Here is a 23,281-nt window from a genome sequence, read left to right on the forward strand (position 1 = left end):
CCAAATTCTTATTTTCCACCATGATTTGCAAATAAATTCTTTAAAAATCAAACAATGTGATTTTCTGGGTGTTTTTTCCACATTCTGTCTCTCATGGTTGAGGTTTACCCATGTTGACAACTACAGGCCTCTCTAATATTTTCAAGTGGGAGAACATGCACAATTAGTGGCTTGACTAAATACTTATTTGCCCCATGCAGAATGGGGGGGGGGGGGGTACTTGAGCACCTGCCCCTTTGCCCCTTAATGCCCAAAGTGCCCTTTTTGGGGGGGGGGGGGGGGTTGTATGTGTGTGCTTGCCGACTGTGCAGGCAGATCACTTCACTTGAACACCCTAAAAGCTGAAACTTTTTTGTGAATATTTGAATGACAGCATTATTCTTTTTTTTCCTTTTGATATACAATGTTTTTAATATTTTTACACTTTTGCATATTTGTGTTTGTTTTATTTTATTTTTGGTATTTATCATTGATTGTTCACCTGTCTGTTTATCATGTTAATAAAAGCCGTCTGTGTGCCGATAAACTGCCGCACATAACCCCCCCCCCCCTCCATGCTATTCCACTTTGACCTGGGTGTGTGGTGAGGAGTTGGAGGACATCCGGTGGTTGGAAACAAACGGTGTTACCCTTATAAAACTTGTTCGAGCAAATAGTGGAAATTCTCCAAGTTTATAGTGGGGATTTTTAAAAATAATTAATATAGGTAATTTTCTCTTATATAGTGTTCTGCTTTAATAACTGTAATTACCAACCCATGACTATTTCGATCTGTGTGTCTCTATTCTCTCTATGCAACCATATTTTTCAATTCCCTTCACAACGTTATCTAGAAAGGTACACATCTTTAAGTTCTGTTTTAATCTAAATTTAACATTTGCAATCCGTCCCTTTATTTCAATTTCTGTGATTCTGGTGTTTGTATGAATCTTAATGTAATAATTAAATTTCTATGTATTTTTTGGTAATATTTTTGTATTGTTCCCGCTAGCCACCCTTGTTAAGTGTTCTGTCCTCTCTCTCTCATCACAACGTTACTGAGAGAGAAAGAAACTAAGAAAGCTTTAAAAACAAAAGCCACCGGGGAATCAGATTTTTTATGTACTAGTAGTCATGCCTCGTAAGGAAAGGAGGTTGAGGATTTTTTTTTTAAAGGAGCTGGATGAGGCTGCTAAAGGCAGTGGATCCCTCATCAGCTGGATGAAGAGCACAATAGGTAAGAATAATACAGTTTGCAAGGATATACAGGTATAAAATACAACAATCATAAACACAATTACAATGTTATTGTTCTACAACATTTTATGTCGTCACTGTATTGATTATTAGGTGCTAGAGTTGTCAAATATGGAAAATAAAGAGATAATAGTTTTGAAGAAAAAACTGCTGATGGTGGCTAAGTGAACATCTGATGTGGTTTGTTCTTAGATGAACAAAAAGTTGAGGAAGGAATTTTGATATAGAGGTTGAAGGAAGAAAAGAGGCAAAGACTGAGGCTTGATGACAAGTTTTGTTTTCTATTCACTATCCCCCCCCTCCCAATTAAGGTATGTCACAGTCACATTATACTGTAAAGCTGGTTAAACTGTAAGTTATATTGTAAGTAGGGCTGTCAAAATTATCGCGTTAACGCGCGGTAATTAATTTTTTAAATTAATCACGTTAAAATATTTGACGCAATTAACGCACATGTCCCGCTCAGACAGTATTCTGCCTTTTGGTAAGTTTTACAGCAAGGCTTTTTGTGCTGTTTAACAGCGAACTCTTGTGGTCGCTTTGCGACATGGTTTATTGTTTTCTTGACAGTTCAATATGCTTGCACGACGTCTCGGGCTCACGCCTACGTTGTAATGTTGTGCTTATATGATCCTTGGACAAGATTTGTCCGTAAGTATGGTTGTTGTAAAGAATGTACATATTAAGTTAATAAGCAAAATGTTATATTTCTTGTATGAGACGCTTTTTGTTTATGTTTAGTGAACCTGTATAGCGTGCTAAGCTAAGGTTGTTGCTAATGCAATGCTTGTGTACTTTTTTTTGTAGTTTTACGACGGTCTAAAGAGGACAATGGTTTGAGGCCATTTTATTAATAAATCAGATGAAAAAGCAAGAAGTCTGATTATTAAGGCGTCGTTCACTAGCTGTCTAGCTTTGGAAAAAGTAGACGCTTCGGAGTGAGGACAGCATAGATAGATTTAAATGACAGTAGAGTGAAATGCCCACTACAGTCCTTATGTACCGTATGTTGAATGTATATATCCATCTTGTGTCTTATCTTTCCATTCCAACAATTTATTTTACAGAATATATATATAATTCACAGAAAAATATGGCATATTTTATAGATGGTTTGAATTGCGATTAATTGCGATTAATTACGGTTCATTAATTTTTAAGCTGTAATTAACTCGATTAAAAATTTTAATCGTTTGACAGCCCTAGTTGTAAGGTGTGGTAAATTCATCTTCATGTGCCCCTTTTGATTTATCAGCACCTGCCCCTCCATCGGTCTCTGCATGGCCCTGATCAGGAGTACGTGATGAGTTAATTAATAAGGTTTTAATGTTCAGACCTGTCTAAGACCAAATGTGTAAAGATACTGTAAGATAAAAAGTCCTAGTTTGAAGGTGAAGACATCATATTAATTCAAGGTCTCGATGTGTGTCAAGTTCACTAAATGATACCACAGGAAGAAACCAAAGCACAACCTTGAATGCAAGAAAATATGAACTTTTTTTTTTTTTTAAAGAATATATAACAGGATACTGTGACATTTTCAATGCATAAAAACAAGCAATCTGCGAAACGTATCGTTGATAAATACCACAATTTAAAGGCAGTCTCCTGCAGTCACGCATTATGAGGGCAAACGTGCCATTTTCTGCGACAAATGGGTGAACCAAAAGACGTGGAGACAGACAAAGCTTTTTGTCTGGTGGGCGGGCCCCTCATCTCTTGACTGTAATGGAGCGGCGATGTGACACCTTAGGGTGCAGACAGCGCCGATGAACTCGTTACCTTCCAGTAAATCTCTCACTTCACTATAAACGCACTCAACTAAAGTCAAACTTCCATCGGGATAGCGGTCCGAGTTTTCTCCAAATGAATGATCGGTGTACTAAGTTAACATCATGTTTCGCATGCCAAACACTACAAGACACATACTTCCACGCAATGGAATCACAGCACATCCTCTCAAATCAAAACGAAGAAAAATGGCGAAGATTGGGCAACTAGAGGTAATTTTAGGGATGCCCGAAAAAGACTCATGAATACAACTGTAAACAACGTCCTATCGGCGATAATACCACGATCTAAAATCTAGACGCCCGCCTTAATGACCTGCTTAACGCGCTTTCACGTGCGCGTTACCTATAGGGAGACGCAAAATTTTTGACACTTTTAATGCCTCTTGTCTTCCCACAATGGGACTGAAGATGCGGCTGGAGTCGCGCGGCGCATCGCCGACGTGGGGACCGAGGGCACGCGGAGTCGACACCGGCCGGCCGCTACTCACCGGTCCGCGACTGCTGCGCATCCGGCTCCCGGCGGACGGAGCGAGACAGTTTTTCTGCTATTGTTTGGGTCTGCGGGGAGGTGGAAGCAGCCATTTTGCCCCCATATGCACCGCTGAGCTAAGGCGTGACCAATCGAGAGGAGGCGGAGGTTGGGATGAAGGCACCGAGTAGAGTGCCACATCCACGGGCATGAGGAGACTTTTTATTCCCTCACCACACACATCCAGTCTCTTTCTTTCTCTGACACGCGCACCGGAGCAGGGTGACACCCAGGTCAAACACCCCTGTTTTTATTCTGCATTCAAAGTGCTAGGTCAGGGGTCGCGAACAGTGGTGTTACCATGAGGATGACAGGTGTGGGTGGGCATTAGTATTACCTAGTGGGGGCAAAAAAAAAAAAAAAAAGCTACAATACTCAAGTAGGTCGAAATCCAGCGGAGGGTTACTGCACCTTAAAACATGTCTTGTTTTCTCCTTGAGATAACTGCTGTTGTTCATTTGGTCTAAACAAATAAAAGTTGATTTGATTTTATTTGACTTAGAACACATCCTTAACTGAACAGTATGGACATGCAGGTGAAGATATTTTTTTTTAGGTAACCTATTGTGGTTCGTCGGTTTTATTAGGGCGGCCGTGGCGCAGTTGGCAGCTTGATAGGTTCTGGGTCAGCGGTTCGATTCCAGGCTATGACTGCCCACTGTCGAAGTGCCCTTGGGCAAGGCACTGAACCCTAACTTGCTGCCAATAAGTTGGTTGGCAGCGCCTTGCATGGCAGCAGAACCATTGGTGTGTGTGAATGTGTGCGTGAAAGGGTAAATGTGTGCTAATGTAAAGCGCTTTGGGCATTGTAACAATGTAGATAAAGCGCTATATACCGTATTGGCCCGAATATAAGACAGGCCGGATTATTAGACTAACCCCTCTTTTTCAACACTCAAGTTTGAAAAAAGACTTTTTGAACACCAAATTATCTTTTATACAGAAAATGATTACAGTACATCTGAAACAAATGATTATAACAATATATTTGAGAGAAAAGGCATGTTAGTTTGCCTCATTCAAATCTTAATATCAGAACATTTGTTTTATTATTTTTTTTTATTATTATTTTTTTTTTAACCTGTCCTGTTCAGCTGTTTGACACAGAGAATGGAAGTCTAAGTGCCTGGGTTGTCTGAAGAGTTTTAATGTTTCACATTGAGAGTCTGATATACTCCCATTGTGATCATTCAAAATACCTATTTATCATGACAAAGCAGCGAACAGGAAGGGATTATGGGGGACAGAAGAAAAGCAACACAAGAGAAGAAAGAAAAGAAACACATACACAAACAACAACAAGAAATACATAGAACATCTAGACTAATTATTAATATGCTGGTGCCATCGTCAGTGAGATGTATTTCCGGTTTACACCATGTGGGGGCCTATTGGCCAGTGAAAGAGGGGGACGGGGGTGGGGGTGTCTATAAGCTAAGTGATTGAAAGAGGTAGAGTGTACACAAATCAGTTCTATGATCTAGAACCCAGTAGTCATGTGAATCTCTTATGAAAGTAAGCCTGTTGGCAACCAACCCTACACCGCCCCATCGCCAATCCCGGCACCAGGACCCCCAACACGAGCATGCCCTACCGCATCCAGCAGCACGCGAGCCACCACCCAGCCAGCTGGGGAGGGAGGGTGTTCGGGGGGGTGGGGTTTGGGGGTCAAGCGCAGCCCATCCCTCCTCCCGCAGCCCAGCAAAGGAGCCATCGTCCCCCCCCGGGATCCATCAACCGGCCTTAAGGGATGGCAGGAGGGGACGCACCACCAACCCCACGTCTACACCCACCCGGGCCACGAGCCACAGCCGCAGCCCCCCAACCAGCACGGCACGCCACGGGACCCCCAGCGGCCCACCAAGCCCAAGGCAGGGCAGGGCCCCTCGCCAGTGTAGGCAACACCCAGCTGATATATCAGAACATTTAAATATGTAAACTAATGTGCAATCACATTCATAAATGAATGGCTTCTGGTTTTTGAAATGTAAATAAACCAATCTATTGTAATAAAACAACAAAACTGCAATACTTGCATTAACCATTAAAGTGAAGTCTAACTAATTGTAGTCTTGAAACAAATCTGAATAAGGAAAAACATTGCAATAAAATAATGCAAACTGGCAAGTAGGTGAGATCTGTCATGACAGAACATAGCTTCAATGATATCTGGCGCAATCTAGCGTCGTGAATGGGGAGAGTAGATGAGATCGGTCATAACAGAATATTGCTTCAATGATATCTGGCGTCATCTAGCGTCATGAATGGGTATAATGTCTAGACCCCCTCTTTTTCAATCTTATTTTACTGCAAAAAACACTGTCTTATATTCGGGCCAATACGGTAAGTACACTCCATTTAGCATTATTGTTATAGTTATTCTTTGTTCCGCAGCCCCTTTGAGCTCAATTTGACCCCATTAGAGTGCTTCAAAATGCACCAAAATCGGCAAGCAGGTCAACACAGGTGCAATTTTTGATACCGTGTGTGTATGGACAAATTCCAAATACACTATGTAGCGCCCCTAGCAGTCATTATTTGTCCTGCCGATGCTTTGAGCCCTACTTTGACCCCCTCAGAATGCTTCAAAACTCACCAAACTCAACAGCCAGGGGAACACGGGTGAAAACTTTGATAAAATGTAAAAAAAAAAAAAAAAAAAAACAATCAAAATATGCGTAAATGTGTGTAGCGTCCCCTAGGAACAAAACCCTTTTTTTTTTTTTACTTAGAACACATCAGTACTATATGAATGGGATACCATACGTGGTGCCCAGACTGCCATTAGTACTACATCCAGTTTTCCTTTGGTGGGCAGAGCATATCCGTGGGTGGGCACCCCCCCACGGTAACACCCCTGGTTGGGAACCTTTTGGCTGAGAGAGCAATGAACACGACATTATTTAAAATGTAATTCCATACAATATGTTTAAAACTAAAAATACAAGTAACGTGTGCATTTTATGTAATTTCAACACTTTTAAAGTACAAGGTTTGGGTTAGTCTCTGAATTCTTTGTCATAACATTGTTATGCTGTTGCTAATCAATGATGAGTATTTCTTACCATTAACGTGCGTATGACACCAAAAAGCATGTTTATTTCATATTTCACGCTGTGTTTTATGCTCCTGAATGAAACGGACTGCTTGGATGTGTGTGGAAGCGATCGTTTTATATATTCAATTTTTGAATCCCGCGCCATGAAAATGAGTTACTTCCGACTCCAGTCTCGGGTTTAGGACGAATGCGAATGTGACGTCACCTGGGTCAGCATCTTACAATACAGCATCGCTTTATAGCATGTAGATGGACTGCGGATTCAGCTGATTTTGCGGATTAATTTATTTTTCGCATCACGCCAGCCAAACGGCTGCAGGCTTTTGTAGATGCACCAGGGAGAGGCGTGTGAGCCTTTTTGGGTTTCAGAAAATTCCCTTTCACCCCGAGATTGGCCAAAACATGTGTGCGACAACTGTGGGACCATTGAACTTACTAGGAAGTGAGTAAACATTGTGTTTTGTATTATGTCAAATACTGGGATCATGGCACACGTTTTAATACGGAGGTGGCTTGCATTTTGTGGCTGACATGCTCCTTGTCCACAGAGAATGCCACTCGGCCGACGACCAGTGGCTTGTCGCACATCCCCCCGCCGGGAGAGCACAATACTTGGCTTATTTCCCTCCTCGTATGCCCGTGTTCTGTCAAATTTTCAACCCGATCAGCTACTTTGTGTTAAAAATGGCTGTGAATACAGCGATTAAAAAGTAAACACTACAAACTTTCTTTGAATAAAGGACTATTTACTTACGTTTGATCATGGAAGGACATGTAGAAAAGTGTTCCTCAGACACATCCTGCCATGTTGGCTGCACAACAACTACACGCCGCTCACTGATTACGTCTTCGGCATGTAGTTAAGCGTTAATTTACGCCATATTCGTGTTGACCATGTGGCAGCTACGCGCTTCTCCGACGTCGGCCAGTTTGTCCGGCAGTAATTCTCCAGCTCCTTCCTTAGCAAACATGCTCTCCTGTCCGCAGCAGGGGACGAGCTGTAACTTGCTCGTCGCCGGGCGGGTTGCCGATCGGCGAAGAGAATCGACGAACCAACCGCCGTGTGATATGATCCCGGGTAGTTTTGAGTGATTTTTCGCTTCGAAAGCCGAGAATAGACTTTGAAACATCACTCGATTTGGGTTAGCATGTCAGCCAGCTGTCAAGCCTCCTGGTTTGTTTACGCTCTCTGAAGCCGAGGCAGGGAAATGACAAAAGCCGGACTAATTACGGTGCCATAAAATATTGTTCGGGGGGTGCGATAGTAAGAGTGAAGTCGTCAATTTTGACCATGATGTAGTGATTTCGCCATGTCGTACTGAATAAATGCATTTTTAATATTTCATATTCCATTTAGCACAAGACTGTTACCGTATTGGCCCGAATATAAGACGGCCCTGAAGATGAACCCCTCTTTTTCAAGACTGAAGTTTGAAAAAAGACTTTTGAGCACCAAATTAATTTTCACACAGAAAATAATTACAGTACATCCGAAACAAATGATTATAACAATATATTTGAGAGAAAAAGCATGTTATTTTGCCTCATTCAAATCTTAATATCTGAACATTAAAATATCATGTTAACTAAAGTGCAATCACATTCATAAATGAATGGCTTCTGATTTTTGAAATGTAAATAAACCAATCTATTGTGATAAAACAACAAAATTGCAATAACTGCATTAACCATCAAAGTGAAGTCTAAGTGTAACTGTAGACTTGAAATAAATCTGAATGAGGAAAAACATTGCAATAAAATAATGCAAACTGGTTAAACTTGAGAGTAGCTGAGATCTGTCATGGCAGAACATCGCTTCAATGATATCCGATTCCATCTAGTGTCGTCAATGGATATAACGTCTAGACCGCGAGTATAAGACGACCCCCTAATTTTCAGTCTAATTTCAATGCAAAAAACACCGTCTTATATTCGGGCCAATACGGGATTTGTCATGACCATACCATTTATTTAGCAACTGGGGAAAAATACTGTACTTCGATAAAAAAAAATATTTGAGTAGAGAGAATTTTGTCTAATGCTCAAATTGACCCCACCAACTTTTAAGCAACCTTATTTCCATTATATAATGAGTTAAGTTATAGGTAATTCAGATATAATTCCCATATGTTGTAAAGCTAGAATAGACCATACCATTATTAAGTGAATTACTTTCAGACTTGCATTTATCCTTTTTCACTTGCTGAATGAGTCGGTCCACCCCCGCCCCCAAACGTATGTTTCATTGCCTGATGACTTAACACCTGAACGCAAAACACACACACTCACCCAGCCCAGACAGATTCATGTCGGCAACATGTAGCTTTCTCCGCCCCATTCGAAGAGGAGAGAAATTTGAAGTTTTTTTTGGCCAGCAGCAGCCACTGTAAGTAATGTAAAAAGACTTCAATGTGGTGGAAGTGGGGGAAACTAATTTTGCTACTGCATCAGAGTTGGCATAACATCAAACTGTGTACATTTGCTATCCAGCAAAAGTAATGCGGTCAGGCCAGCCTCCACAAGGAACAACGAAGTCATGCTAGCCGGCCCTCGTTGCCCACAAAAGACTGGCTGTGAATGCTCTGGTTTCAGCGCCACTGACGGTGGAAGACGTCCGGTCCACTCAAAATCAATTGGATGTCTAACGCCGTCAATGGCAGCTAGCGAGCTAACGTACACTATTCTAAAGGCCTTTTCACGCTAGCGTCAGCCCAGTGTGAAGAACGGTCCACGGCAAGTGCAAACGGGGGGAGCCATGAAGCATGACATAGGCGCTGTCGAGAAGTGAAAAGCGGCAAGTATATTTACTGTAGTCCCAAGCACCAATGCACTTAATTTTCACTGTTGCACAATAAAACAGCGACTTTTCCTATTTCAAAAATAGGGGGCATTATAATAGCCGTGTAAAGGGTTTTACTAGTTTTGGTGAGAAGTTAAACTGTTCTGTTTTTGTTGTTTGTGAACTACATTCCACACTAACACACATCAAGGTACCATTTAGCTTAGCAATGAGAGGTATGAGAGTCATTTTTCGAGTGTCCTAGAGCTCGCCAAACTTTAACAAAGCGCATTTATCAAGATTTCATCGGCGATGGTTTGCGTATATTCGTCAGCCGAAACAGCCTGATAGCACAGATATAAGTACGCCTGCCCCCAAATATATATTTTTGGCAATGACTCTTGGCACAAATTCATTCAAACTTGCCGTCCTGCCCAAAACTGCCGTCCACCACTCACTTTCGCCGAGAAGTCCGCTTCCAAATACACAATGAGTGGGTCGGCGCTGAACCCTGCACGCTATGCTGCCGCTAGTTCGAAATGGCGTTACTGGAAGATTTTGGTAGCAACCTGATGGTTCCTTTTATTTTTCAAACAGTGACACCTTTTTAAAAAGGCATATCGATTCTTGGCGGGAGCATATCGATAGCCTTGTGGGCTACAAAGTATCGCAATATATCACCTTTTCAATACATTTTCACACCCATATAAGGGACCTCATTGTTTAATGTCACTCAGAAGGCGAGCACAAAGAGTATTAAAATATACAGTGAAACACACTGAGGATAGCTGATGTCAACAAGTGGAAATATATAACACAACAGCATCAAAACCAATAACTGGACATCCGTCCAAAATTGATGAAAAGACAAGAAGAAAACCAGTCAGCTAAGGCAAATAAGTAAACAATTTCCAATCTTTTGCATCTGTTTGTTGCATTTTAAATCTCCCCTATCCAACCTGAGCGAAAATGTTTGAAAGTGGCTTGCTGCAAAGGTAGCACATGCTCACTCAAACTATCATGACGTGAGGTTTGGTCGCACTTCTACACTTTAATCTACAACTAATTCAAACCGTAAAACTTACCTTCTTTTGCAGCATGCTCCTCATACAATGGTCCAGAAGATGCAGAAATTAGAGATACAGGAGAAGTAGCATCTATCCTCTTCTCACTTGTCTCCCGCTCCAGCTTGATTTCAACGACTTCATCCTCATCTACTTCTTCTTCCTCCTCCTCTTCATCCTCATCATCCTGACCAAAGATGGGGCTCCGTGGGGGAGCTGTGGGGATTACAAGGTCTGGTCTGCTGGAGAACAATTTTCTCAGGATGTGGATTGGTGAGATGGTAACATCCCAGTTAGTGATCCCGAAGTCGCGGAGGTGCGCTCTGGCATGGCTAGATAGGCCGGCGCGTGTGTCGAAGCCAGCACTACAGAACTCGCAGTGCATCACACTGAATGTGGATGGATCAAAGTTAGCCACTGTGGGAAAAAAAATAGGTCTAGAGTGAATATGCAAACGTGCCCATGCAACAATTTCTGTTACCTGTAGTATTGACTGAAATCACATTTCTGGGGGGAGAAATGTCAAAAATGTTATTCTATAATATTGTCCAACAAACTACAAGAAACATTCTAATTTATGTTTTCATACTAATCCTGCATAAACATTTATAGGGCATATATTGAACGTATTGGCTGCCAATGATGGCTCTACACGTCCAATCCATTTTGACTGGGAAGGGCAAATTATTCGCCCCTTTGAGTCAAAATGGTCACTGGCATTGAAGAATGAATATTTACAGCCGACCTCACTTGTTTAAATGAATTGGACTATCATTATCAAGGGAAGGCCATGAATTAATGCTAAATATTAACATACGTATATATATATATATATATATATATATATATATATATATATATATGTATATATATATATATATATATATATATATATATATATACACACACAGTGGTATGAAAAAGTATCTGAACCATTTCGGAATTTGTCACATTTCTTCATAAAATCACCATCAAATGTGATCTGATCTTTGTCAAAATCACACAGATGAAAAAACAGTGTCTGCTTTAACTAAAACCACCCAAACATTTACAGGTTTTCATATTTTAACCAGGACAGTATGCAAACAATGACAGAAGGGGGAAAATAAGTACTGCAAGTGAACCATCACATTAATATTATTTATACTGGTGGACGATAATTATTGGACCAATAATAGATAATAGGAATTATGACGTCATCCCAATAAATCCAATAACATAATTAATAGGACCGATAATACAGTATGAACTGTGCTCGCTGGCTGGGAAATCAGTTGACCATTTGCGGGGCATTGCTGCCACCTGCCGGTCAGAATAATTCGCTGCATCCATAATTTGGCCCACAAACTCATTCACTTTACACAGTGCTGTTTCTAGCGTTAGCATTGACAATCGTGAATGCTTTCTGTTACTTACGTTTCCGCCTTGGAAATATATGTCTGTAAGTATTTATGTTTACTATAACATATGGATGTGCAATATATGTTTACTTCGGTGGTTAAGGGTCATATGTACAGAACTTCATAAGTTGTTGTGTTATAGAAGCCAGCCAATGCCAATGATTATTATAAGGCAAGCCATTAATCCTTTTTGTTCTACCATATTTTTGTTATGAGGAATGAGTGATAAACCTTACTATATAATGTTTACAGTGTTAGTTATAAGTAAGTTATTGAGAGGCCTTTTGGTTATTGATAGGCTTGCTGTCATAACCTGTCTCCCAGGTTAAGAAAGTTGTTTCATGGACCAAGACCACAACAGTCTCCTGTAGCACCAAATATTTTTATCTGATGACAAAGCACAATACCTGTCGAGTTTATGTTTTAGTTCAGTGCTCATTGTTCAGGAAACACATCTTCAATTACATTGACTAAATGATTGTGATTGACTCAAATTATATTTATTTGAAAAAATAAATATTGGCATTTTATTTGAAGTCAAGACTGTTCTTGTCTTTGTTTTGTTCATTATAATAATGTTCATATCATTATGAAAATTCTGGTGAGATCAAAGACAAATCTGTTGAATCCACCATTATTATCTTTTTTAAACCGAGGTGTTCAAAAACTCGGGTGAATATACATTTCAAAAAATTATATATTTATTATCAGTTATCGATATCGGTATCGTTTTTTTAAAAAAATGGATATCGTGCACCCCTAATTATTTAATATTACTATTACTAACCCTACCCCTTTGGCAGCTTCCTGTAGCTGCAGATCAGTCTGGCACATCAACTAGGACTAATCTTGGCCCATTCTTCGCTACAAAACTGCTGTAGTTCAGTCAGATTCCTGGAATGTCTGGCATTAATCACTGTTTCTAGGTCATGCCATAGTATCTCAATGGGGTTCAAGTCTGGACTTTGATTTGGCCACTCCAGAACGTGTATTTTATTTTTCTGAAACCTTTCTGAAGTTGATTTACTTCTGTGTTTTTGGATCATTGTCTTGTCGCAGCATCCATCCTCTTTTTACCTTCAACTATCTGACAGACGGCCTCAGGTTTTCCTGCAAAAAATCCTGATACTTCTTCCATTAATGATTGGAAGTTGTCCAGGCCCTGAGGCAGCAAAACAGCCCCAAATCATGATGCTCCCTCCACCATGCTTCACAGTGGGGATGAAGTGTTGATGTTGGTGAGCTGTTCCATTTTTCTTCCACGCATGACGTTGTGTGTTGCTCCCAGCCAATTCAACTTAGGTTTCATCAGTCCACAAAATATTTTGACAAAACTTCTGTTGAGTGTCCGAGTGCCTTTTTGCGAACATTAAACGAGCAACAATGTTTTTTTAGACATCAGTGGTTTCCTCCGTGGAATCCTCCCATGAACACCATTCTTGGCCATAGTTTTACATATAGTTGATGTGTGCACAGATTGTGCCAGTGATTTCTGTAAGTCTTTCGCAGACACACTAGGGTTCTTTTTTTACCTCTCTGAGTATTCTGCGCTGAACTCTTGGCGTCATCTTTGGTGGACGGCCAATCCTGGGGAGAGAAACAACCGTGCCAAACTCTCTTCATTTGTAGACAACTTCTCTGACTGTCGACTGATGAACATCCAGACTTTTAGAGATGGTTTTGTTTAATTTCCCAGCATTATACAAGTCAACAATCCTTGATCGCAGGTCTTCAGATAGCTCTTTTGACCAAGCCATGATGCACATCAGACAATGTTTCTCATCAAGACAATTTTTACCATGCGTGTGTTTTATAGTGGGCAAGGCAACTTTAAACCACTTATCAGTGATTGGGCACACACCTGACTTAAATTGTTTGGTAAAAATTGGTTTCAATTGCTCTTTAAGTCTTCTAGGCAGAGGGTTCACTTACTTATTTTTCCTCCTTCTGTCATTGTTTGCATGCTATCCTTGTTAAAATATGAAACCTATAAATGTTTGGGTCGTTTTAGTCAAAGCAGACACTGTTTCTACATCTGTGTGATTTTGGCAAAGGTCAGATCACATTTGGTGGTGGTATTATGCAGAAATGTGAGAAATTACAATAGGTTCAGATACTTTTTTTTCATACCACTATATATACACATATATATATATATATATATACATATACATATATACACATACACACACACATATACACACAGTATATATGTATTAAAAAAAGGAACAAAAAAATTATTTTTTTTAATATTTAAAATTAAAATAAAAAATAAATTTTACAAAATATTTTCATTAATGCTATTTTCTTTATTATTTATCAACTTCAGAGTGTTACTGGGGCCCATAACCAGTGTGTATTTGTTTTGATTCCTTTAAAGAAAATAAAAAATCCTTAAAAGTCGTGGGACGCGGCCACGCGTCCTGCGCACATGTCATGTCATCTTTTAAGATTCGTCACGTTGTAATTACGTCACCCACATGCCAGTGGTTGGTCTTGTTTGAAACTGCGGAAGTTGAGGTTCACTCTCGTTTTTACTTGAAGTCAGTCAACCAAGTAAAACGGGAAATTATGTCATTTGAGTTTTATTGCCTTCATAAATAACCATTAAAACGCTGCATGGACAGCATGTTTTTGTCCATATTTCCATCATTTTTTGTCCTTTTTCAAAACCGAAAGCACCACGAAAAACTACATATCCGAGGAGCCATTGTGATGTCACGGAGGACGGACGTAATGTAACATTTACAATAAATTGCTATGCTAGGCGCCACCCAAGGACAGGGAGGTGAGGTATTGAGCGATGGCCAATTGGATGGAGCGAGCGACTTTGAAACATGCGGAATGAATCGAAAACTAAATTTGGCACAAGCTAATGCATTATTTCATCAACTCGAGGAAGAGGTTGGGCCAGATTTGTCGCTGTTTTCTTCGGATGAGTCGGTGAGTGAGAAGTGACAGCAGTGCACAAATGGCGGAAGAGTGGACTGTGTGACGTAGCCCTGTGTCCTGTTCAAGGGGAAACTGATTGGCATGCCTAAAAAAATTGAACTGAATTAGTTTATCGTCAATACTTTTGAAAAGACTTTTTTTCAATGTTTGATTTTTTTCACTATCAGTCTTTTTAATTTGTATATAGATGTGTGTGTTCGAGAAGCTTGATTGTATTTTGATAAGGTAATGTGTGCAATACCTGACCTCACAAAGAGATAAATCCTCCAAACCCTCTTTGTGTTAGATGATATATATGTATTTGTATATGTTTTTTCACTATTTTGCACTGTTGGTCTACTGTATTATAACCTGTTTTGCCCATAATATGTGTAAAGGCCAAAAACGCCTTTGACCATACCTGCTGTTTGTTTTGAGCTGTCAAATATAAAACTATTCAGTCTTATTTTTCTCTGTTGAATGTGTTATCTAACAAGTTGAATAAATATTATCAAGCTTCAAAACGGTTCTTCGAACATGTTTGGTTGTCAGTAAGATATAAATATTACCAATTTTGACAAACATTTTTGGGATTTTTTTTCTTTTTTTTTTTCTTTAAGGTTTCAAAGTATTGATTATAATTGGTCGGTGAGGACAACATCAGTTTGGACATCAAGGTTCTGGGGTCCTGAAAAGCGGACCCAATCAGACCATTGTGAACGATTGTTTCTTTAAAATATAAAGGTAACATCAAAGACATGCAAAATCAGACAAAATAGGCCTGGACCCTAACGGGTTAAAGACTATTAATTTGCCTTGAGTTAATAATAAATATTCTATTTCAAAATCAAAGAAAAAGGGGAAAATACATTTATTATTTCATTTATTTTTTGCATTTTGCATTTATACAGAACAGGAACAAATGGTGAAAAAATGTAAATTTGAATTTTTTGTTGAAAAATACATTTGATTTTTAGGCTACAGTATATCACCCAGCCCTGTTTTGTATGAAGGGTAATATTTTCTTCAACAAGTAAAAAAGAGGCTGACCTTTTTTCTTCTTTTTCTGATAGGAAAAGCGTTTTTCAATAGCATTGACCTCCTCTGGAGATATGAAATGGCGCACATTGTAGCTGACGCCCACCCGGTTCAGGTGGCCCCTCACATGGTTGGCGAGGCCAATGCCATTATGGAATCGATCAGGGCAGTAGGGACATTTCCTCTCCACACTCTTTAGAGCCTCCGACGCCTCATCAAACTCATCTTTGACTTCATCTAAGATGTCCTCAGACAGGAAATGTTGTACGCGCTCATCACTGATGTCGTCATCGTCACCATCATCACTCCTAATTTCTGCAAGAGCTGCAGCAATCTGGTTGCTTCGTAAAGCAACGGCCTTTTCCCTTATGTCTTCTTCTTGCTCGTCTTCCTCCTCTAAACTATTCCTTTTCTGCGGAGATAATGTAGTACTCGGCTGCTCTGAATGCTCAGCTGTGTAAAAAGGAGAAAAAAATATCCAGATTAGACTTTAAATATTGCATTGTTGTGTCTGCTTTTTTGTCTCACCTGGATCAGATCTAGCTCTGGGGCACCTTTTTACACCCACGTTTTCAGGGTCAATTTCTGTGCTTTCTTTCAGGTCCTCTTGCCTCCCTGGAAGCTCCTCTTCATTTGGTGTGGACCCACACTTCACTCTCCTACTGAATCTTCTGTTCTTATTACACCCTAATACTGCCTGGGTTGCCAAATCATTCTCAAAGGTGCCAATTACTTGACAGCCTTTGGTTTGACAAGAGTCGGGCAGCGATGCAGAATTTGAGACAAGGATGGACTTTGAAGCACGATCAGAAGTTGAAAAACTGGACTCAGAATCAACCTGTGCCCTGCAGATGGAATCAAGTGCAGAGTGAGCTTGTTTCCTCTGTTTTGTTTTTATGATTTGACATGAGCCAAGAGGAGATGAACGTGTTGGGGGATCAGCAGAGGAGGTGCTGGGCTTAAAGGCTGAGGTTGCTTTTTTTCTCATGTGTGTCTTGGTGTGATTAGCCAGCGCCTGGGAGGTTTTTGTGCTGAAGTTACATTGGGAGCAGATAAAACGGCGACGGTACAAAACAGCACGGGACTGGAATTTGGGTCCAAAAGAACCTGGAGGACTTTGAGATGCGTTTGATTCAAGAGACACCTGCTCTCCACTCAATATTGACATTGGAGCCTGGTATAAAGGTGAAAAAGTGTCTGACACCTTGCCTGGTGTAGGAACCGGACTCATATTTTGCGGGCTGTCGTGCTTTGCCGCCTTAGTGTCCGGTCTATCTTTAGCCCTCTCATTTTCATTCAGCTTCTCAATTTCTGCCAGGATCTTAATACGAGATTCCTGGTGCCTTTTTTGGTGGTCGGCTAGTACAACAGAATCAGGCAGATCCCATCCGCATTCAGTGCATTGAAAATGTTCTGAACCTTTTTCACCTGTTTGACAGTGCTCGATCATGTGCTCCTTTAAGTGCACCTGTTTTTTGAAGTATATGCTACATTCCACACATGTGAAAATATCTGTACCATGCTCCAAACCGCAATCTTTGTGCTCATGTACTTTTTCGTCTCCATCTCTGATTATGTTTGCAACGTCTACCAATTCTGTCCCAAAGTCATCAAAATGGTAAGTGCCTCTACTCTGACTTGGAGATGATAATTCAGCAGATATTGATCTTTGAGGACACCCACTTGATTGCGTACTGGCCTCAGGAGATGTGTGTATTAAGGCTCCAGAAAAAGGCCCGAGTAGGACTCTCTTTTTCCTGCATCGCTGGAAGAGTGCACAGTTAGTCCGCGGGGCAAGAAGAGGAGTCTCGGGGTCAGAGTCTCCTGGGAAGGCGTACACATCTCTATCACGCTCCTTGATATCATTTCCCTCTAGGCTTTTCTCTCCCTTTATTTTGTCTGCGTCCTCCTCCATCTGGCAAGCATCATTTGGTTTCAGTTTGAAGAGGACCACCTCGGCTCCCACAGATCTGTTACAGTCATGGCTAGTTTCTACTGCGAAGAAAACATTATGAATGAAAATGAGCATTGGAGAAAACCGGGAAAAAGCATACTGATCTGCAATGTGGGTTCTTACATTCTATTGGGCCAAGGTGAGATGTATTTGGTTCTTCTCTTTTTGTGCTTTCTTTACTCTCATTGCACATCTCCCCAGACTGATCAGCCTCATGCTCCAAGCGCGGCTTTGTTTCAGGTTCTTTGTCATCTTCACAATCAACTCTGGACAGCAACCAAAAGAAAGAAAACTAAAATACCAAATGTAATGCATATATATACAGTGGGGCAAATAAGTATTTAGTCAACCACTAATTGTGCAAGTTCTCCCACTTGAAAATATTAAAGAGGCCTGTAATGGCGTACCGCACGCACTCGCATAGACACAACGTAATTTGTGCTACTTTTCTCCATTAATCTTTCAAAAACAAACATGCCGATCACGCATTGCTTTTTTGGAACTTGTAGAAACGACTCTAGACATTACGACACATGAAGGATGTTTTCTTCATACATTTCCGGAAACCAAAAACTCAGGAGGAAAAAATGTGAAGACCGAATCAACTTGCGCGGACTTTAACACCAGCTCGGTGAATCCATTCACATTTCATATGCAGTAAACATTATGTTGGGTTGGCATGGTCTTTCAGAGGACAAAGAGGTAAGCCATTTTTATATTTTTAACTTATTTCTTTAGCGTAACGTTGTGCCGTACTAATTCTGTCTGACAATGAATGACCTGAAAAGAATTACAATGGTATCTGACTGCCACTGTTACCGTTTCTGTTATATATATATAAATATTTTTTTTTTTTTTTTTTTAAACTTTAGTAAGGGAGAAGTGTAAATAAATTATAGAATTAAGATGTGTTATCAATGAAAAAATTAAAAGTGTTCGTTGGCTGTCACTGAGTAGCATTTGCGATCGCTACACAAAGCTAACTAAATTACCCCCAAGAACGGTAAGAGACATAGGACAACCAGAGGATATATAAGAAAGACAGGGCTGATGGTAAAGGATAGCTTGTTGAAACAGGAGAATGTCATTGTCAGTCACGTCGATAAAAAAGCTAAAGCTATGCTTAGGTCGGCTCGTTTTTTTTCGTTTTTTCAGCCTTTTTATGTTCTTCCACATCTTTTGCCAGTGAATTTGGCACCAGGCACATCATTTTCGGAGAGAACTGGTAGGTTTAGCTCTGTAAACATCTCCTTCATACACGTTTTCCATTCATTTCCTATTAGGGACAAACGGTGGCTCGTCCCTACTTAGCAACAGTAGCTAATGTCAAGAATATTAATGAGCGGAAGTTACGTGTTGCTTGCGGTCCGCCATTGTCAACATGGGTAAACCTCAACCATGAGAGACAGAATGTGGAAAAAAAAAACAGAAAATCACATTGTTTTTTTTAAAGAATTTATTTGCAAATCATGGTGCAAAATAATTATTTGGTCATTACCAAAAGTTCATCTCAATACTTTGTTATGTACCCTTTGTTGGCAATAACGGAGGCCAAACGTTTTCTGTAACTCTTCACAAGCTTTTCACACACTGTTGCTGGTATTTTGGCCCATTCCTCCATGCAGATCTCCTCTAAAACAGTGATGTTTTGGGGCTGTTGTTGGGCAACACGGACTTTCAACTCCCTCCAAAGATTTTCTATGGGGTTAAGATCTGGAGACTGGCTCGGCCACTTCAGGACCTTGAAATGCTTCTTACGAAGCCACTCCTTTGTTGCCCTGGCTGTGTGTTTGGGATCATTGTCATGCTGAAAGACCCCGCCACGTCTCATCGTCAATGCCCTTGCTGATGGAAGGAGATTTTCACTCAAAATCTCTCGATACATGGCCCCATTCATTCTTTCCTTTACACAGATCAGGCATCCTGGTCCCTTTGCAGAAAAACAGCCCCAAAGCATGATGTTTCCACCCCCATGCTTTACAGTGGATATGGTGTTCTTCGGATGCAATTCAGTATTCTTTCTCCTCCAAACATGAGAACCTGTGTTTCTACCAAAAAGTTCTATTTTGGTTTCATCTGAACATAACACATTCTCCCACTCCTCTTCTGGATCATCCAAATGCTCTCTAGCGAACCGCAGACGGGCCTGGACATGTACTGGCTTCAGCAGGGGGACACGTCTGGTTGTGCAGGATTTGAGTCCCTGGCGGCGCATTGTGTTACTGATAGTAGTCTTTGTAGTTCTGGGATTTTTGCTCACCGTTTTTGTTTTCATTTTGACGCCATGGGGTGAGAGCTTGCATGGAGCCCCAGATCGAGGGAGATTATCAGTGGTCTTGTATGTCCTAATAATAATTTTCTAATAATTGCTCCCACAGTTTATTTCTTTACACCAAGCGTTTTACCTATTGCAGATTCAGTCTTCCCAGCCATGTGCAGGTCTACAATTTTGTCTCTGGTGTCCTTTGACAGCTCTTTGGTCTTGGCCATAGTGGAGTTTGGAGTGTGACTGACTGAGGTGGTCTTGGCCATAATGGAGTTTGGAAAGTGACTGACTGAAGTTGTGGACAGCTGTCTTTTATACCGATAATGAGTTAAAACAGGTGCCATTAATACAGGTAACGAGTGGAGCCTCGTTAGACCTCTTTAGAAGAAGTTAGACCTCTTTGACAGCCAGAAATCTTGCTTGTTTGTAGCTGGCCAAATACTTATTTTCCACTCTAATTTGGAAATAAATTCTTTAAAAATCAAACAATAAGATTTTCAGTTTTTTTTCCACATTCTGTCTCTCGTGGTTGAGATTTACCCATGTTGACAATTACAGGCCTCTCTAATCTTTTCAAGTAGGAGAACTTGCACAATTGGTGGTTGACTAAATACTTTTTTTTGCCCCACTGTATAGCGTGTCTAAATACCTACACCCATATATTTAATACGTTACATACAGTACATACATAAAATGTAACACTAATGCTTTCCATGCACATATACTACAAATTATAGGTTTGAATTAGGGCTGTCAAACGATTAAAATTTTTAATCGAGTTAATTACAGCTTAAAAATTAATTAATCGTAATTAATCGCAATTAATCGCAATTCAAACCATCTATAAAATATGCCATATTTTTCTGTGAATTATATATATATTCTGTAAAATAAATTGTTGGAATGGAAAGATAAGACACAAGATGGATATATACATTCAACATACGGTACATAAGGACTGTAGTGGGCATTTCACTTTACTGTCATTTAAATCTGTCTATGCTGTCCTCACTCCAAAGCGTCTACTTTTTCCAAAGCTAGACAGCTAGTGAACGACGCCTTAATAATCAGACTTCTTCCTTTTTCATCTGATTTATTAATAAAATGGCCTCAAACCATTGTCCTCTTTAGACCGTAGTGAAACTACAAAAAAAAGTACACAAGCATTGCATTAGCAACAACGTTAGCTTAGCACGCTATACAGGTTCACTAAACATAAACAAAAAGCGTCTCATACAAAAAATATAACAGTTCGCATACTAACATAATATGTACATTCTTTACAAGAACCATACTTACGGACAAATCTTGTCCAAGGATCATATAAGCACAACATTACAACGTAGGCGTCAGCCCAAGACGTTGTGCAGCCATATTGAACTGGCAAGAAAGCAATAAACCATGTCGCAAAGCGACCACAAGAGTTTGCTGTTAGACAGCACAAAAAAACCTTGCTGTAAAACTTACCAAAAAGCAGAATACTGTCTGAGCGGGACATGTGTGTTAATTGCGTCAAATATTTTAACGTGATTAATTAAAAAAATTAATTACCGCGCGTTAACGCGATAATTTTGACAGCCCTAGTTTGAATATAACGTTTGTGCACCCACCAAGTTCATAAAACGCAATCAAAAAATAGATAAGACACCTTCATTTGTCTACATGTTAATTGTCATTCTCATTCACATTCACTGCCATACACAGTGAGAGACATCAAATCAATTTAAAATGGAACGGGTGGCATTGAATGATCATGTTTCCGTGCCATTGACGTCAATAGGCGTCAAATCCATTTTGACTGGGAGGATGGCAGTAATCGAACGATCACCGCCAGCTGTGCCTTCAGAATGATGCATTCAAAGTGCAGTGGCAAGAGTTAAGTCACTGTAGCTAGGTTGTGTAGCTCACTTGACTATGCATTGAGTTGTCATTCGGAAGACCATCTGCAAGTTTTTCATCAAAACATTTGAATGCAAGTGAAATGGGTTGACTTGAAATTTCAAGTTCTGGTAACCCCACCCCCTTTTTTTTACAGTGATACGCAGGCATAGGGAGAACAAGCAAATTACAAAGAGAAAGGTCTGTTTGCAGTCTCGACCTCAAAATTGTGAGGTGGGCATGCTGACTAGTTGTTAACCGTGCCCCTGAACAATATTTCAAGAAGAAAATAGATCTAACCATCCATTTTCTTTGCTTAGCGTATGAGTGTGCCACGCCAAACACTAGTGCAGAGATATTTACACATCTAAATGATTTTTTAATGTCGGCTCACTGCATTAACATTCTACCTGTGCAGGTCTCTGTGTATAATAAAACTAAGTTATAGCACTTATGGGGCTATTTTTCAGTATGTTTGTGGGGAAAAGAAACCTTTAGATAAGGTTTTAGTGCTCCACAGTACCACCTTCCTCACCTGCGTCCACAGGAAGGAGATCCTGGGCTGTGAGCAGCCAGACCATGAGGGTTAGAAAAATTCTGCAGCTCCGCTTCTGACATAACAGTGCACACAAACCACAGAAACAATCACTTCACAGCTAAACAGTTAAAATCAAAGCGTAAGTTCAGAATTTTTGACATTAGGCTTAATCTTCGCATTAGCAGGAGTTTAATTAATTGGTGGAGTTGATTTCAACAAATTCTGTGCAGTTTGTAAGTTATTTGATAGTTTCAGGGCTCCAGAGTGGCATGCCAATAAAAAACGATACAGATCTACGAACAGATCCAACATAGTCAAATAAATTCAAAATGCAGATCATTGTTCCAAAACACCGATGCGGCCAAAACAATTTCACAAAAAAAATGCCATAATTCATTTCATCCTGCAGGACTATTTTTTTAGATGCGTAATACGACCACAATAAAGAGGAGTGCTACGGCCAGTCGTGCTCACGCTGCATTCGAGGAAGGTTGAAAGTCGGACATCCCCCACTCGGAGGGTAGCAGCTGCGACCTCAAAGCGTTCCAAGCGAATGTAAACAGCAAAGATGGCTGATTGCGGCAAGTTGTTTTTTATTTTGGCCATCAAAAGACATTTTGACCTCCAGCAAACCTGCCTTCTCGTAAGGGATCAAATAGTGGAGGCGTTCCAATGATATTTTTCCAGATTGGAGGTTGGGATCTCTGACTCCCCACCTTCCTCGAATGCTGCATCAGTCTGTTGAGTTAACTGACGGCCGGCAACATGGTGATATGTGCATTTAGAGGCTGTGGAAACACAGAAGTAATGGGCAAAT

At 40.3% G+C, this 23,281-nt stretch overlaps 1 protein-coding gene across 2 annotated transcripts in view; it reads right to left on the minus strand.

Moving 5' to 3' along the window:
* wizb (WIZ zinc finger b) overlaps positions 1–23,281 on the minus strand; it is a 79,397-nt gene that overhangs the window by 43,989 nt on the left and 12,127 nt on the right. The window contains exons 4-8 of one of the 2 annotated variants that reach the window (XM_057861540.1): positions 22,462–22,537; positions 17,906–18,048; positions 16,357–17,823; positions 15,841–16,281; positions 10,481–10,876 (exon numbers count right to left, since the gene is read on the minus strand). In XM_057861540.1, the coding sequence (XP_057717523.1) occupies positions 10,481–10,876; positions 15,841–16,281; positions 16,357–17,823; positions 17,906–18,048; positions 22,462–22,537 (2,523 nt within the window). The remainder of the gene's footprint in view (positions 1–10,480; positions 10,877–15,840; positions 16,282–16,356; positions 17,824–17,905; positions 18,049–22,461; positions 22,538–23,281) is intronic. The other variant, XM_057861541.1, reaches the window with a different exon arrangement.

The sequence above is a fragment of the Corythoichthys intestinalis genome, chromosome 16 (assembly GCF_030265065.1).
Source record: "Corythoichthys intestinalis isolate RoL2023-P3 chromosome 16, ASM3026506v1, whole genome shotgun sequence".
Lineage (NCBI taxonomy): Eukaryota > Metazoa > Chordata > Actinopteri > Syngnathiformes > Syngnathidae > Corythoichthys > Corythoichthys intestinalis.